The following is a 16848-nucleotide window of genomic DNA, read 5'->3' on the forward strand; positions in this document are numbered from 1 at the left end:
GTCCAGTATACATTTTTATGGTTACTGTTTAAATATATGCTACTATCTCAAAAACACTATGGTTTATGAATTGCAAAGTCATATTTAAACATCTTTTGAATTCTTCTCTCATTTCGTGTTGCATATAAAATATGCTTGCTCTCTCTCTCTTTCTCTCTGTCTGCATATAGTCCTTTTTAGCAGTGTGTTTGACATGAAATATATGACTTTGCTGTTTTTTGCTTTTCCAAAAAATATTAAAAATGCCTCAGAATGTCCCACCATGTTTTGTGCCCGGACTGCAGTCAGTTCCATAGTTTTAGGCACTTTGTTTGTATTTCCAGCCACTGCAGAGAGGGGAGTTCTTTTCTTCCTGGTAATTTATTGCTGACTGAAAACGCAACAGCCTTCCAAAGTTTCCCTGTGTCAGAGCACAGAATGTCCCCAGCAGAAGTTCACGGGGCATGTAATGGTTTACCTCTGAAATTCAGGTGACGCTGGAGGAGTGGTGCGGGGTCAGAGGACAGGGACAGGCTCCAAGTTTCAGAATTCGATAAGACACTGGGTTTTATTGTTTTGTTTTGTGTTTTTTTTTTAATGTGTTGTGGGCCAGACTTTTGTCAGACTTAGGCAGTCATGATGACGTTCAGATATCAGTGTGGATATCACTAAGGGATAGGGACTGCTGGAGTTCTGCTCTGATGGGACCAGGAGACACACTGTGTTGTGCACAGCATTGAGGCCCCTCTTTCCGTCTGGCCCTAATTTGTCAGGCAACAGCATTAGCACCATGGGAAAGGATCGTTGCACTGAGTCTGTGCTTGACCACTAGTTCTTGTAAAAAATAGTCACATTCAAGTGCAGATTACAGAGTTGAACAATGCTGATTGTACATGGATAATATCTCAAGTATTAAATTATTGGTTAGTTGGTGTCATATCTAGCTCATGATCTGTTTGGGGAAATCATTCTGTCTGGCTGTATTTCTTCTTCTTCGTCATTTCTCCCTCAGACAAAGTAGTGGTTGTGCCTTTCTTTGATTGTTATGTCATGTTAAGTTGTGGTTTTTTTGTTTTAGCTAAACAGAATAACTACTCCCTCTCCTGATAAGAAATGTCACATAACTTAATTAAGATCTTAATTAATCTTAAGATCCTGTCGGATGATTCAGCAAACTTGGGGGGGTTCGTTTCGGTAAGAGCTGTATGAAAAGGGTGTGGACACAGTCTCGTGACGGTAATGAATCATTACTTTACCCTCAGGTGGTGAGAGTTCCTTGTCAGCGCCATCGCACGTAGCTTTGAAGTTCTCGTATGTTCTGACACGGCTGATACAATCACCGGCTTTCTTTGCGAACAATACCTCTTGGTATGTTTTGGGGAAGCACACTGTGCCTTACAGGGAAGAGCGCTGCTTCCCTTCTTTACTTAAACCCATTTGTCTTAAGAGACAGGGGAACTCCTTCACTCACGAAAGGGGAAGAAGAGGAGGCGCTCGCAATTGGGCCTGAACGGATCACTTCGCGTAAACACCTCTGCTCGTTTCCCTCTTTGTCCGCAACGGTTCCTTTGACGTGCCGGGAGAATAAAGGAGGGCAGTGCGTGCCTGTTCCACGGACGCGCCTTGCTTGCTGGTTAATGTTTTCCCCTCCGTGACGAGCGTGACGGCGCTGTTCCTGCTTCCCAAGGTGCGCGGACAAGGCCTGCATTTGTGAGCGGGGTCGGGAAGACATTGCCCGGGTTTCTGTTCCTGCGAGTCTCCCCGTGGTGCCCTGATGGCTCAGATGAGGCAGAAAATTAAGCCACCAGTTATTTCGTCTTTTTACTTGGTGGTGGTGGTGGTGTTTCTCCCCCGAAGCCCCTCAAAGAATAAATCCTTTGTGATGACAACCGACCTTGCTGAAAGAGACATATGCATATCTGGTTTTACCCAGGGCTGGAAAAAAACACCCACACACAGGTATCATGAGTCGGTCTAATGATTATATCTAAGATAATGCTGTCACAACATGCGTCAGATACCCCTTGAAGAACGGTAGCTCTTTTTTTCTTTTTTTCCTCCCCCCGTACCAAGCTGCTCCTTTCGGGGGCGAAATAACAGAACATTGCCCTTTGGATTGTCTTGTAACCTTGGCTGGAAGAGAGCCGCGGCCCCCCGAGGTGAAGGGCTTCATACCCAATCTCCAGTCAGCTGAGTGGCCCGGTGCTGGTCGCACTGCGCAGCCGAGAGCTGCGGCTCAAGGACTTCGGGCCATTGTCTTTTTTTTTTCTCTCCCCCCTCTCCTCTGGAAACAAAAAGGAAAGACACAGAACAAAACGCAACGGGGGCCATCTGGTGGCCCGAGGAGCCTTCGGAGCTGACCTCCCTGTCATTCTCACTGTCCGTCCCGTCTCCCTAAACGGTTCTGCGAGGCCGGGCCTGTCGGCGCGGGCCGGGGGAAGCCAGGGGAAACGTGTCCTTTCACCTTGAGAACATTCCGGCTCCGGCGAGACCTGCCAGATCCGAGGGTTGACTCGTACCTCTGAAAACAAAACGAAATGAAACCGGGGGAGGGGAAAAAAAAAAAAAAAACGTGTTTGTTTTTGTGCAAGGAGAAACCCCTGCAAGGAACTGTCCTTCCTAAGCAAGTGCTGCCTGGCTGCAAGCTCTCTCTGTTAAATTTATTAAGAGCAGCAAAGGGTAAAGCTACAAAACTGCTCTCAGGGGGAAAAAGACATTGGCCTTTTCTTTGCGTCCCCTTTTGTGCATTGTGAAGGGCATGAATATGTACAACGTTCAGGGTTTTTTTTTTTTTTTTTTTTTTTTAAAGAAGTCTGGGCAGGTCACGCAGATGGTGGCAGCCGTGGAGTTTCCATCCCGGCCCCCCCTTGCATGAGCGTTTTCCCGCAATTTGACTACATTTTATCATGCAAATGATTCATTTACAAGACAGCCACTTTGTTTCTTGCTACTGGGGTCTGCACTTGTTTGTGTGGTGGAGGAATTGATGCCAAAAAAGATTCATTTGGGTAACTGTATTTGCCGTTAAAAAGTCGTTTTGTGAGTCAGAAGGCTCCCATCATATTTGGGTTCATAAATAAAATGCAAAGATGGGGAGCTCGAATTGAGGAAAGCCTGTCTAGTCGTGAATGTTTATCTTGTTTTTATTGCAATAAAAGGTGCTCTTGGACCTATCTTTGAAGTGTGTCAGAAACCACTTGCAAGCTGTTCAGGAGTCAAAGCTGAATTTTGAAAATTTATAACTTGTGTGATTTCTTGTAGTTGCTGAAGGCAGTTAGAGGCTCAAAAGCTTCAGGTGAAAGGCTACGATTCCAATACAGTACAAGTGAAAGATGTAGTAGTTACTGTATGAACTCTGAGGGACTTGGTAATAGCAGCATGGATTACTGATGATGACTAAAACCTGAAGACAATTCATGCAATATTGTGGTAGCAGGTGTGGTTTTAATAAATGGGTGCGGCGCACAATGCACAGCACACCGATTAACAAGGTGCATCCACTTGCGGTAATATTAAAAAGATCTAATGTGGAGGGTTAGTGTGAGTTGACCCTAGCGTGTTCAGGGTCTGTGGTGAGACCTTGTTGCGTGTCCGTGGGTGCTAGCACGTGCGCAGACGTGGCCACGCTTCCTTCGGGAAGCGGCCTGGGAGGGGACCCGTCGTGCCACGCGGTGACGTGCGGCTCGCGTGAGTCTCGCGGCGGGCGCGCAGTCGGTGGGGTTTGGGAACGCGCCCCTCATTAGAGCCCCTGGGCCCAGCTGGGGCCTGCAGATGAAGGGAGCAGTGATGTCACAGCGGGCCGGGGCTGGTGTTTGCCGATGAGCTGCACTCGGCCTCCCACCCTCCCCTCACCGTGTCTCCCGCAGTCACAGAAAGTGAGCAAGGGCAACAGCTTGTCTGGCAAGATGTGGAAAAAAGTGTCCTCAGGTACTGAAATAAGAATGGAGAAGAGTGGGGCTGCTCCACCCTGGACCCGGACATGTGTGATTTTGATAAATGTGTGATTAGGTGTGATAAAACATGATCCTACATTCTGAAATAAGAATGTTGACTCGAACAAGTCACCCCTAAACGTGGAGGTCCACAGTGCCCACAGGTTTGTCTATAGCTAGATCAAATCGGTCCATCAAATCGTAGTGGAGCCAGTTGTGCTTATTACTTGTTTAAAAGCAATGTGCTGGATTGCATTATGGGGTTTGTAGCCCTGGTATGGATAGTGCTCTGAACAAAATTAAATGATGACAGGTGCAAATGCATGGGCAATTCACTACGTTTTAGAAGCAGGGGGAGCTCTTTGGCAGGTCAGAGGACCTAAAGATTGCACCTGTGGCTAAGCGCTCTGAACATCATTGTACTGTCCCCTTTCGTCATCTTTTCCAGCATTTCTTCATTAAGATGCCAATAAATAACCAAGAGCAAAAAAGCCTACAACATGTTGTCTCATGACTCAGTGGCACACAGGAATATTGGCACAGTTGTCTTAAGATAACAACGATAACATCTGCTGTTTCTGTTGGCTGAAATGTTGCTGGTAGCATGCTGAGACCCCTATCACTGTGGTAGTTCAGAATTTTGAAAAGTAAATATTAACCCGTCAAAATAACCCAAATATGTTGTGAAAATCTTGGAGTTTCTTGTAATATTGACCTGTCTGTATTCAAATAAATATAGGCTGTACATGTGTTCTGCTGATCTACCTGATATTGTGCAGATCAGAGGATTCAGGTATCTTTTTTTGAAACAAGCTGGTGCTGCTTCCTCTCCTAAGCTTCAGTGGGAGAAAACATATTCAGATATTGCATATTTTATTATTAACGGATAGTTAAATCTCTATTTTAAACTGTGGCAGCATTAATGTAACAGTAGTTTCTAGAGGAGAAGTCACATCTAATGGCCATCTAATGGCCTTTTTACTGTTTTTTGAGTTCTTTAGCTTCTGTGAAATCCAGTTCTTATGTTACGGAGAAAAATGTTAAGATGCACAGCGCAGAGAGGTGTGTCCTGTGGTCATCTATCGCACGAGAGACACCTGTGCAGAGATAGCCAGCAGTATTTCAGTACCTCTCTCTGCTACACAGATGCTGACTCAGCACGCCAATAGTTCCCTTTCTGAGATGGGACTGTGTCACACTTTTTTGACACTTTTGTGTTGTTAAAATGACTTTTAAAGTGATTTCCTAGTTCATGTACAAGCCACTTCCATTCACTTACCTGCCCAGAGGAGGAAAGAACTGCCTACCAGCATGTGAACCGCACGGTCTCTTATTACGTATCATTGTCTTTTAAGACATCTCTTTTAAAATATTGTATTTATGCATTCCCCCTTGAGCTATTAATTTCTGCCTTTCATGCTCAATTGATCCCTTTGAGTTTGCGTTGCTTGTATCTCTTGATTACTCCTTTGATTTTTTTTTTTTTTACTTGCATATGTTTAAATTTCTTGCTTGGTTAATTTCACTTCATGTAATGAAATATTTCATCCTTGGCATTTTATTTCAATGTAACATTGTACTATAGTCTTCATGATGTTCCGTTTGTCACGTAATGTCTTGTGTGTTGTAAATCACCCATAGTAAGTAGTAGCTGTAGTTGTAGCAATGTTCATGTTTGTGTAGCATTGCTACGCACAGAGTAAAAAAAAGTTAAGTAGATTGAATTCAACAGTCCAGACAGGCAAATCCATGAAAGCCCGTTTTTGTCAGTTACATTGTTTCCATCTTACTCATCACTATAACAAATAAGTAACCAATTCCAAAGTGTGTGATGGATTGTATTTTTGTACAAGCAATGTAATGTTGGGTAAACAGTCCTTTAGCCGCCCCTTCAACTGTGCACTGCTTCCCACAAACTTACTCATCGCTTACCTTGCCCTGCTGCAGTGGCTGGCTGTGTTGGACTCGTTGGCAGATGTTGGTGTAATTATCTCAACAACTGCAATTTCCCAGAAAGGGAGGCTGATTGCCACTAATTTCCCCGCGAAAAAGGACAAGTAAGGCAGTGGAGTGATTCCCCCTGTCCCGTTGACATCCCAGCACAAATAACGTTTCTGATGAGGAGGTGAAGGCGGGACATCTCACATAGCACCCTTCCAACGAACGGGCGCTTAATTAATAATTGAAACAGAGTAATAATATTAACGAGGAGCTGAAGCGGGCTTTTGTGTCAACGTATTCTCCTCATAATGTTCGAAAGACTTTTCTGCTTGAGAAATCCTGGCTACATTAGGTCTGTGCTCTCTGGGGCTGTCTGCTCTGTGAAATCCACGGAGAGGATCTGTGTCTCAGCCCCAGATCCTGGAGGGTTTTTGAGAATGTGATGACCTGGACTCACAGGGTCAAGCCCCAGGCAGAACAGTGCTGGCGTGTGTATGAGCATCTGCCTGCATCACTGCGGTGAAACATCCAGCTGTTGAGATGGAAAATCTGTGGAATGTAAGCCGTCTGCCTGGATAAGGGGCGGCGCCTGGGCAAACAGGCGAAACAATGTAATGTAATGTAACGGGGACTCGGCTCTCTCTCCCACTCACTTTTCTCCTCTTTTTCTTTGCGCAGAAGTCGGAAGCATATGCGAGGAGACCGCCGCGTGCGACTGGTGGAGTCTGGGCGCCATCCTCTTTGAGCTGCTCACGGGGAAGGTAAGCAGAGCTGGGCTGCAGCGTGGCTCGAAGCGAGCTCCTTCCCAGCCTCGTACGCTCCGGTGCACCCGCCACATGTCCTAACCAACCGCTGGCATTCTTCCTCTTGGCTCAGCCAATGAGAGCGGAGAACGAGTGACGTGAATGTGAACTCCTGCAAGCTCTCCAACCCTTGATTGGCTTATAAATGTGAATTGATGCCCCCCCCCACCTCAATTCAGTAATGTTGGTGCTAAGTGCCAGTAGTGGCTAATGTGTTTCTGGAATTAATGAACGATTGTCGCTGACTGCATCAGAACCCTATAGCTGGCAGCTTCGTCGACAGGTGGGGCTGGCAAGGGGCTCTGTGCATTGGAGTCCTAGCTCTGTTAATGTCCCCTCTGTTTTTCTTTTTCTATTTTGCCGTGAATAAGAAACATTTCATCAGGAGATTCAGGGTTCTGGTTTTGCTGACAATTTCGTGAACATGTTTTTCAAAGCATTTTAATTGTCGGCAAGTGCCAAGCTTACACTGCCACTTTTTGACCAGGAAGACAAAAAAACATGGATTATTAACAAAGTTAAATTTCAGTCCTTCTTTTCAACATCAGCAATTGCACAAAACACAGTGAGTGTATAGAATAACCAGCAAGCCGAGTTGCTCATATACATTTGCCAATAAATGGGAGGTCAGAATTATTGTTTTGTGCACCTCCTACATGTATCATGTTAAAATTTTCTGTCACATAAACATCCATGCTATTACATCACATATGAACGAATACATCAAAAAAAAGTCTGTAACCGCACCAAACAAACAGTATTGAGAAAGATCAATTTTACTAATAAATTTTGTCAGCCCTAATTAACCGAAAGTTTTGCATGGCAAAAGTGGAACAAAGGTTGAAAGTCATCCGGCGAGTTTCAGCACTGGGGGTGGGTGAAGACAGAGGGAGGATGCATGTCTTGGCTTCCCGCGCTGGTTTGGCACTTTCCAGTTGTGCCAAGGTAACTGTGCGCCAGGCCTCTCGGCCTCCTCCTCCATCTGGTAGAATGAAGGGGTTGAAGGAAAGGCCAGATCTCTGGGTTATTTCGCCGGGCATGGGATTTCTGGATCAAAGACAGACGTCCGCCACTAAGTCGCTCGTCGGGGACCAAGAAGGTGCTGCTTCTCTCTGATGATACATGATTCAGTACATGACTAACAAGGTCAAATAAAGATGTGATGTGAATTCAGGTTTTTTTTTTTCTTCATCCTGCTTCTTATTAACTCCTACTCTACTGATCCTGTACTGACTCCACAAAACTTCACAAGTCACATTATTTGGTTAATTTAATGTTCTGTCTTAAACTAATAATTTTATATAATAATAATAATAATAATAATAATAATAATAATAATAATATTATGCATTACTAGTAGTGGTAGCATAAGTAGTAGTACAAGCAGTAGTAGGAATAACTGTTGATATTATAGTCATTGTTATTTTTACGCCTCAAGGCTTTGTGCTAAATGAGCTGGAACAAGTTTCACAAATTTTCTCCTTGGTTTCACTGTAAGGGCGTCTTGTGGAACTCTTTAGTGCACCCGGCTTCGACAAACATCCACAAACCACAAACAGCGGTCCCCACGTCATAAGATGAGCCACCCTGCCCGGAGCCATCTTAACTGATGTTGGGAATGGAGCCATGCCGTCAACAGCATGTGTAATGGCCTAGAACATGATCTAACGGGTCTGCTAACGGAAGATGTTAAGGCTTTCTATCTCAATACAACAGCTGCCCTGTCTTTCAAGTTCCTTTTTTTAGGTCCCTGTTAAGTTTTCATGGTTAAATATAATTATGGAAATATTGTGGAAAACAAATATCGCGAAATCTTAACATTATTGTATTGCAATTTCAGCTGTAAGATCCGAGTGATTGACAGCCTTTCTTTAACTAAAGAACATATGCTGGATTTAGGTAGGTTTACAGGTAGAAAGGCTGACAGTTTTTTCCTCAGACACTTTTCACCCTTCACATAATTGTTCTTGTAACAAAACTATGTAATGATTGAAGGCAACTTTGTCATACCAAGCTGATAGAAGATTTATTAGAAATCTGGAGAACGCAAGCAATAGTATCTGGATACCTTCTCAGGACAGGTGAGGGCCCTTTTCCTGATAGATCAAGACCTATAAACTAGTCAATTAAAAGCAGAGTACATAAGTCTCACTAAGAGTACACCAGAATCTCCTGTAAAGCATCCAATCTAATCTGTTCATTGAAATTAGTTGAAAACAGTTGAAAGCTTCTTAAATATTTAGTAATTTCTTAAATCATAAAGATATTCTTACTGCAATGTAGTTAATGGTAAATAATAAATAATTGCAATTACCTGATTTCTTAACAGTCATGAACCAACATTGTGGTCATTTTTACAGTGAAATTAGTAAAACTGAAACTGAAAATGTAAATCTCCGGTAAAACCGTTACATAAAATACCTTTAGTATTAGTCATATGTTCTCTTAAAATCTATTTTCTTCTCATCTCTGTTTTCTGTACTGAAATTCATTATTTCTGAACAAATGCGGTGCAATTAAAATCATGCCATAAAATGCAATTTAAAAAGGCAGAAAAAATTGTCAGTATGTAAGATAAGATAAGGTAACACTTTATTGATCCCCAGGCGGGGAAATTTGGGTGTTAACAGCAGCAGAAAGACAGGCAAAGAAGTATAGATAAAAATACAATGCAATAAATATAATATACCACAACATACCATAATATACCATGGTATATACAATATACCAATACACAATATACCATAAAATACCATGTATCAGTTATGTCATGTTCTTTTGTTATTTTAGTCAGGTGTGGGAAGAAACGCAGCAAGTTGAATCTCTGGAGTGTGATTCCTGTGCTGTCGGCTTACAGAGACGCGGGCAGATCGGGGTTTCTGTCCAAGGCCTGCAGGCTGCCCTGTCAGCTGTCAGCACGCTAACGCGGCCTGTCACTCCCCCCAGCGCCTGTCCCTGCTTGCCCTCGTCAAACACTCTTTAAGACAAACAATTATCAGCTGTAACAGGCTAGGTTCAGATAGCTGTTTTTTTTTCCCCCTCATTGTTCTGACAAAACGCCCTGACATGAAGTTTTAAAGTATACATTTTTTTTTAATGTTCCACAAAGCTTTTGTCCTCTCAATTAAGGAACGTGAAGGCAAATATGAAGTGATCAGGTTTGTCTATCTGTATGTATTATGCTGACGGCCTGGGCGAGGATGGTGCTGCAATCGGAATACAAAATAGCCAGCTCAGTTTTCTAATCGGTGGATTAAGTGAGGTGTCATGTCAGATGACAGTTAAGCATGTGAGGTACTGTGGATAGCTTATTATGCTGTAGACTAATAGAGCCATCATTCCTCTGAGCGCTCTCGGAGTTTCTGGAAGACTCCTGTAAAAATCAGCTGCCAAATTTTGGCCCTCCTCTTCTCTGTGTAGGCCCTTGAAAGAATGCAAGTTTTTTTTTTTTTTTCCAAATGTATGACGAAGTATTTGATGAAGGTTTGCTCATTTGTATTGTATGAGAAGCAAAACATTCACCTAGAAGTGTGGCATTTTGGTTAACTTGACTCATGGAGAATTTCTGTTAGGAGACTAATATTGTATTTAGCAGTCAATACAAAAAATAGACGTCATATTCTAGTTGTAAACATTTGATAAGTAGGGTGAAATTAACTGATCTTCTGTTGTTCTTTATATTACATTGGTCTTCAGTTTTTGTATCTGCATAGTATTGCCAATAGTGCAGGCGTAACCACTGTCTATGTACATTCAAAACAATTTAATACCATTCAGCATTTGTGGAATAGTTGACTGTTAACATGAATGACTTACTGTCTTGGCAGGCCCCCCTTAACCATTAATCCTATATAAGTAATAACTTCCAGATATACTGCTACAGCGTAAATGTTTTTTGGTGTATTCTAATCAGTGTTACTTTTGGAGCAACATAGTGTCCCCTTTCAAATATGGTAACAGATAAGCTAAACTGTTATTATGTGTTTGTATGGAAATCCTTTTTATGCAGTTGGCACCACAGCACAGTCAGCACAGCACAGGGTGCAATAAATATGTACAATTGAAGGTTAATAATACAGATTAATCTACATACATGCAGTTCATGCTTCAGTACAATCATAGTTTCAGTTTCATGCACCTTTACACACAGTCTCATGCAGGCTGCAGCTAATATGGCTAATAAGATGTCTGCAAGATGTGTTAGCTTCATAAAACTTGGACCTGGGGAGGATTTCTCCAGCCAGAGACACTACAAGCGGTCTGCCTCCTTTCAGGTTACAGCAGATTTACTGATCACCTCAATAAAGACACGTTTGGAGGAGGGAGGTGCAGAAAACCCTCTCCCGAGGAGATCTGGTAGAACTCCGCCTCGAGAGCAAAAGCTCCCGCCGGCCGTCGCGCCGGCCGCTGGCAGCGCCTGCGTTCCGCGGGGATGAAATGGCGGGAATTGGGCAAAGCGGAGGAGATCGCTTTGTGCGGCGGTGCCAGGCAAGCCGGGCCTCCGCCGCGTTTTGCTGGACGCCCCGCTTCAGGTAGCTGTGAACGGGCTCTGTCTCTTTGTGTCTCCCTCCAGTCGCTCTACCAGTGCCATCCGGCCGGCATCAGTCGGCACACGTCGCTCAACGTGCCAGACTTCGTGTCGGAGGAAGCCAAGTCCTTGTTGCAGCAGGTAGGCGGACGCCCTCTGCCAGAGAGGAAGACGAGCTCCCTGTTATTTTCACTACCTTTTTCTCACTTTCCTTTCAGGTCAAATAAAAGAGGGTGTTGATCATTCAACAAAAAAAAAAAAAAAACCCACTAACACTAATACTCTAAAGACTCTTCCTCATTACTGCTCACTCTTTTAATTATGGTTCTGTGTCAGATTCGGAGTTCTGAACGCGTACCAAAATGAAAACATGTTTCCATTCAGCTGAATTGTAATTATTCTAAGTGAAATTGAAAGAGTTCATAATATATTTACTTGCCGTAAGTGAATACGTTAAGTTACTGCAAGTGTGGGAAAGGACTTACCATGGCAGTGACAACAGTGTTAAAAGAAACACTTTTTTTTTCGTGGTCCTTTACTTACAACGGTATCAGAATGGCCATATCAAAATGAAGCCGCGCTCATATTGATAGTGTGGATTTCCCCTTTCTAGCTGCTGTTTACCAACCCCTGCGATGTCTGTTGAATGTTTTTTTCAGTTCCTTGCATTGTAGAAGCCGAGGGCGAGTCAGTCACAGGAAACCAGACACAGGCTAAAATTAATGAGTTGCTGATAAATGGGGGATGGATTTCCAAGTCTGTGTCCCTTGCAGTCCGGCTCTGAGGAGTTGCTTGTCCAGATTTAAGTAGTTGAAACACAGGCAACAAACACGAAGCGTCCCTCAATCAGCGTGCCAGGCATGCTTCTCAAAGCAAACAGCATTATGAATGGCTTCTTGGTAATTTAAACTTAAGTCCCTAAGGAGCAGGCATTTAGCTAATGAAAAACGGCTTTTTTAATGAAAGAAGGATTTGCTTATTAATAGGAAAGAATGTAATTAATTTGGATGTATGTAGGTGAGAAAACATTGTCATGAAAACAGCCTGCTAATGAAAGGACTGGGAAAGATATTTTAATAAACTGAGTTCTTTGTGTAGCATTTCAAGACTCAAGGCTTGCAAAAAGATTAGATGAAACACAGTCTTGAGGATTACCATGGCATTAACATATAGAGATGGATGACACATTCATTAAAAATACTTTGTTACATATTTGGCTTCTCGGCTTGAACACCAGCAGCAAGTAGATAATGTTTGTGTGTGTGTATGTGACTTAGGGTCAGCCTTCTATTGGATATGCTAAAATGGAAATACTGAATGATAACTTTCTCTGAAATTTATTCAAGCAGTTCACGCAACTTGCTGTGACCAGTTCCTGTCAGTTTATTTGAATGGGTTCAGTGTAGTCGGCATTCGTAAAGGGAATACATTCTTTTGAGTGTAATTCTGATAAACTGCTATTACAAAACAGGTGTTTTTATATATTTTTTAAAATAGTTTTTATGTTGATTAGTTCATGTTACGGACCTGTAGAGCCACAAAGTCGTGGTGGGCTTCTCTTTTGACGTCGGCAGCGCCCTCACGTTCACGTTCTTCTTTGTCTTTCGCAGCTCCTGCAGTTCAACCCCATAGAGAGACTCGGGGCCGGGGTGGCGGGGGTGGAGGACATTAAGTCTCATCCGTTCTTCGCCAGAGTGGTCTGGCCCAAGTAGCCCGCGGAGACCCCCCCCCCCCCCCCCGGGGGGGCCTCTCCGGAGACAGGGACCCGCCATTCCCGCTAACGTCGGTCTCGGCACCTGAGGATTCGCTCACAGCACTGCCACAGCTGCGCCACCAAGGGTATAGGGGGGTGGGGGCGGGGGGGGGGGCGGGGGTCTTCCAGGTCACTGTACGAATACAAAGGGATATCTGCGCGCATCGGCGTAGATCAGCTGCAGCCGCTCGCAGAAGCAAAACCATAACACTTTCAACGCCGCACGTTGGCATCGGGTCTCAGTGCAGCACCATGAATAAAATCGCACAGAAGTGGATCTCCTGTGATGTTGTTGTTCTTTTCGTGTAGAAGAAAAGCCATATTCAATATTTAAACAGGTACACTAACAGTCAGCTTTTAAGACAGCGGTGACACAGGGCCAGACCTCTCCTGCACATATGTGTTGTGTTTGTGTAATTTTTTTTTTTTTTTTTGCAAGAACTTATCCTTGATCGTTTGGTGAGCAAGTATTTTTTTTAACACTTTTGTTGTTGCAATAAAGGATAGGAACTCTTTTTACAAGATGTGTGAAAGTGTGTAAAAGCTAATTTAATTATATTTTAATGGAAAGTCGTTTGAGATACAGGTGAGAAACGCGACAGCACAAAAGACAAAGGTATGGAATGGAAAAAAGAGTGCAGATGCTCAGCTTTGCTCACCTGTATGTCTGTAAACCTTAATACATTGATCTTGGTGCAGTATGTTACTTAATCTGAATACCGAGAAGTTGCCATGTGATGTGTCCCTATGTCACACTGGACGGATTTGTTAGCGTTTATAAATGTGACACTTGCACAGTTGAACTCCTGTTGGGAGTCCGCTTGGAGACATCGACTCCAGCATTAGAAGGCAACATTATTCTAAATTCCTGTAATGTTGAAGGATGCATAGATTTGTTAACACATCAGGTGCATGCACTGTACACATCGTTGCACCTCTTTAACTGCTATTTCACAAGGAGAATTACGAGCAGGCCACTGTGCTGCTTCTAACCCCATTGTTTAGCATGATAACAGAGGCGCAATCCGATAATGAAGATCAGCTTGGGGACACAGACTCTGGCCTCTATTCGGTCTAACTGTGATGTGCTTTGTCTTTTGAGTAAGGAATCAAATGTATCAAATCGAAAGCGCCATTTTGGTAGTCAACGAAAATAAACTAATAATGATGGAGGAATGACAGGCGACTTCATTTTGGTACTTAAAATGACTAATGCATTGCATATTACATTGAGTAGAGGCTGAGATTTGAAGTCTCATTGTTCGTTCATGGGTTTCCAAACCAGACTTATTCCTGGGATTTGTTACTGTCTGACATTTGCAACATTACTATAACAAATGGGCCATGGTGCTTACATTAACACATGCTAACACACTAACGAAAACCACTAAGAAGATAGTTAGATAGCTATGTATTTAAATGATGGAGGTGTATACGTGTATAAGTGAGACACCATGCTAAGCAATGCCCTGCTTCAGAAAATAATGTGGCAGTGAGCTGCAGACATCACTGACACCACAAGTTTTCTGTTGTACATTAATTGAATAATATGGTTATTCTATAGTTTGATTTATATGAGCGTGCTCGGTTGAGGTATGCATTTAAAACCTTTGCTGGATGTGTTGCTTTGGATGCTGTGGAGGGCTGAAATGGTGGGGTATATAGAAAAGAAAGCAAATGGAATAAGGTGCAGTGATTCAGTTCTTAATGGGGTTGTCAGATTTTATGCACACGCTCCAGAAGCCTTCTCTGATTATGCAAAGACTTGAACTTCGTTCAACTCTGGACATTCTCCATCGAACGCTACATTAAATGAAGGCAAGAGCCATAGGAAGCCATTAAACATTTCACTGCCATCTTTCCATCTCATTTCGCTTCAGGCAGCTTAAAGTTGAATGATAAAAGTACAGCTTGCTTTGTGAGGTTCCTTGTTGTGGTTGCCTGGTGCTGTCTGTCCCACACATTTAGCTAGCCTGTCTCATCATAGCTGAAGCAGGCAACACAGATTTAAGTAAAGCATGGTGGAAAAATCTTTGTCATACAGTAAGTTGTGTTTGTTATGTTCGGTGTCACCCATTTTCCAGTGCAGAGCATTACCTAGTATGGCTGATCCCTGCGCAGCTGTAGTCTAAACCCCTGTGCTGGCCCTGTTGCCTGCAGGTGTAGTGGGCTGATCCCAGTTCAGGGGGCAATTCTGTCAGAAAATTAAGTCAGAAAAGTAACGAAAATGGATTTTAATGATTTAAACTGAACTTGTGAAACTTAACAAAAGCTGTAAAATTGTTCAACTTACCATGCTCTTTAAATAATATATATTTTTCATTTATTTTGGTAACATGACAAAACACATGAATAAATAGCGAAATATGTCATATTATAAAAGATTTAATAGTCTGTAAAAATACACCTGCCCTTCAAGGCAGAAATTGTCAACTCTTAGATATTTATGAATATTTATAAATGTTTTAAAAAAAACATGGTTTACCAAATATAAGTAATAGGATAGTGTCTCTGTGCCAATATTTATCAAGTATGGAGTACCTACAGTACATAGCCAATTCAGGTGCCTGTACACATAATGTGGTCGAATGAGTTTTCAGTTGTTGATGTGTAGTAATTGTTTTTTTTTATAAATGACTTGTTTTTTAATTGAGCATCCTGTGTTGTGCTCAGGTGAAATTAGCATTACAAACAATTGGGCAGAAAAACAGACCCTTTAAGGGGCAGGCTATGTTTTTAAAAGACTTACGCCACAAGCTGAGCATTCGGATGAGACTGATTAGATATGAGTGTCTGTGTGACAAATTATGCTTGAAAACCTGTACAGCAGTTTTGTACCTTTCAAAAGCGGTGTATGATAACCGGCGCGTTCTGCTAGTCTCAATTATCCTCTGTCTCGGGCTCGTACAGGAAACCGCTGCGATTTCCCGCACTGTCAACCCCATCACTGGTGTGGTATGTAAATCTGTCCAGTGCAATTGAACACATAAAGGTTGTGTCTGATTCACCGAGAGATTCTTAGCGTGGAGGTACAAGTGCGTGTGACAGAATCGAGATTGGTAACGAGTGCAGAAGTGGCATAATGGCAAGCTGAAATTATGTGTGGGGAAACCACTACAAACACACTATGCTTTTCAGTACGTTTGATGAGCATGCAGTACATGTAACGAGTAATTACTTTTTAGAGAAATCGTTGAAGTGATGAATATGTCATCCTCCCATAGCCAAGTTCAAAAGGCACCCAGTGTTTGACCTCTCCATGTCTATTTTTGTTTTGTGTCAGGCTTACGTTACTGCATTTAAAGAGAAAATTTCAGCTTACAAACTGCCTTGACAAAATTGTTAAGTTAAAAATGGTTCCCTGGATTGCAATCCTTCACGTCCCAGCCTGAGCTGTTTGAGAGTGACCGCTATATTATATCTATAACTATATATATATATATAGTTATGGAATGTCAAGTGCAGTTCTCCTTTCTAGATGAATCATGTAAGTGAATCATTTAAGTAATCTGAACTTGGATGGGCAATGATAAGCGCATATTGTGATATGTACCCACCTAGGGCAGCTTGTTTCGCTCCACAGTTACACTTCACTGCAATTCACGAGTCACTACATAAAAAAACAAAAAAAGGGTGTGACAAACATGAGCTAACACCGAGAGAAAAATATATAATGAACAACAATTGTGAGGCTGTGTCAATGGCTTGTTTTGTATTCGTTTCATAGTTGTACTAACCACGTTGTACGAATCTGTAACGTCTCAACTACATTTCAATAAAAGTTCTGAATGAGCAGTGATGGGTGTTGCTTGATTTTGTGGGGGTGGGGGGAAGTGTGTGGGGGGCGGGGGGGAAGCTTGTGAGTGGGTGGGCGAGCCACAGCTGAGCCTCATCTGTTCTCAGGTGACGGGA

General features: G+C 42.8%; 1 protein-coding gene across 1 annotated transcript in view; it reads left to right on the top strand.

The window, feature by feature from the left end:
* Window positions 1-12917, top strand: part of rps6kc1 (ribosomal protein S6 kinase polypeptide 1) — a 65141-nt gene extending 52224 nt beyond the window's left edge. The window contains exons 14-16 of the mRNA XM_036549824.1: window positions 6531-6613; window positions 11229-11324; window positions 12794-12917. Of these exons, the coding sequence (XP_036405717.1) occupies window positions 6531-6613; window positions 11229-11324; window positions 12794-12895 (281 nt within the window). The 3' untranslated portion in view covers window positions 12896-12917. The remainder of the gene's footprint in view (window positions 1-6530; window positions 6614-11228; window positions 11325-12793) is intronic.
* Window positions 12918-16848: the final 3931 nt, after the last annotated feature.

This window comes from Megalops cyprinoides, chromosome 17 (assembly GCF_013368585.1).
Source record: "Megalops cyprinoides isolate fMegCyp1 chromosome 17, fMegCyp1.pri, whole genome shotgun sequence".
Lineage (NCBI taxonomy): Eukaryota > Metazoa > Chordata > Actinopteri > Elopiformes > Megalopidae > Megalops > Megalops cyprinoides.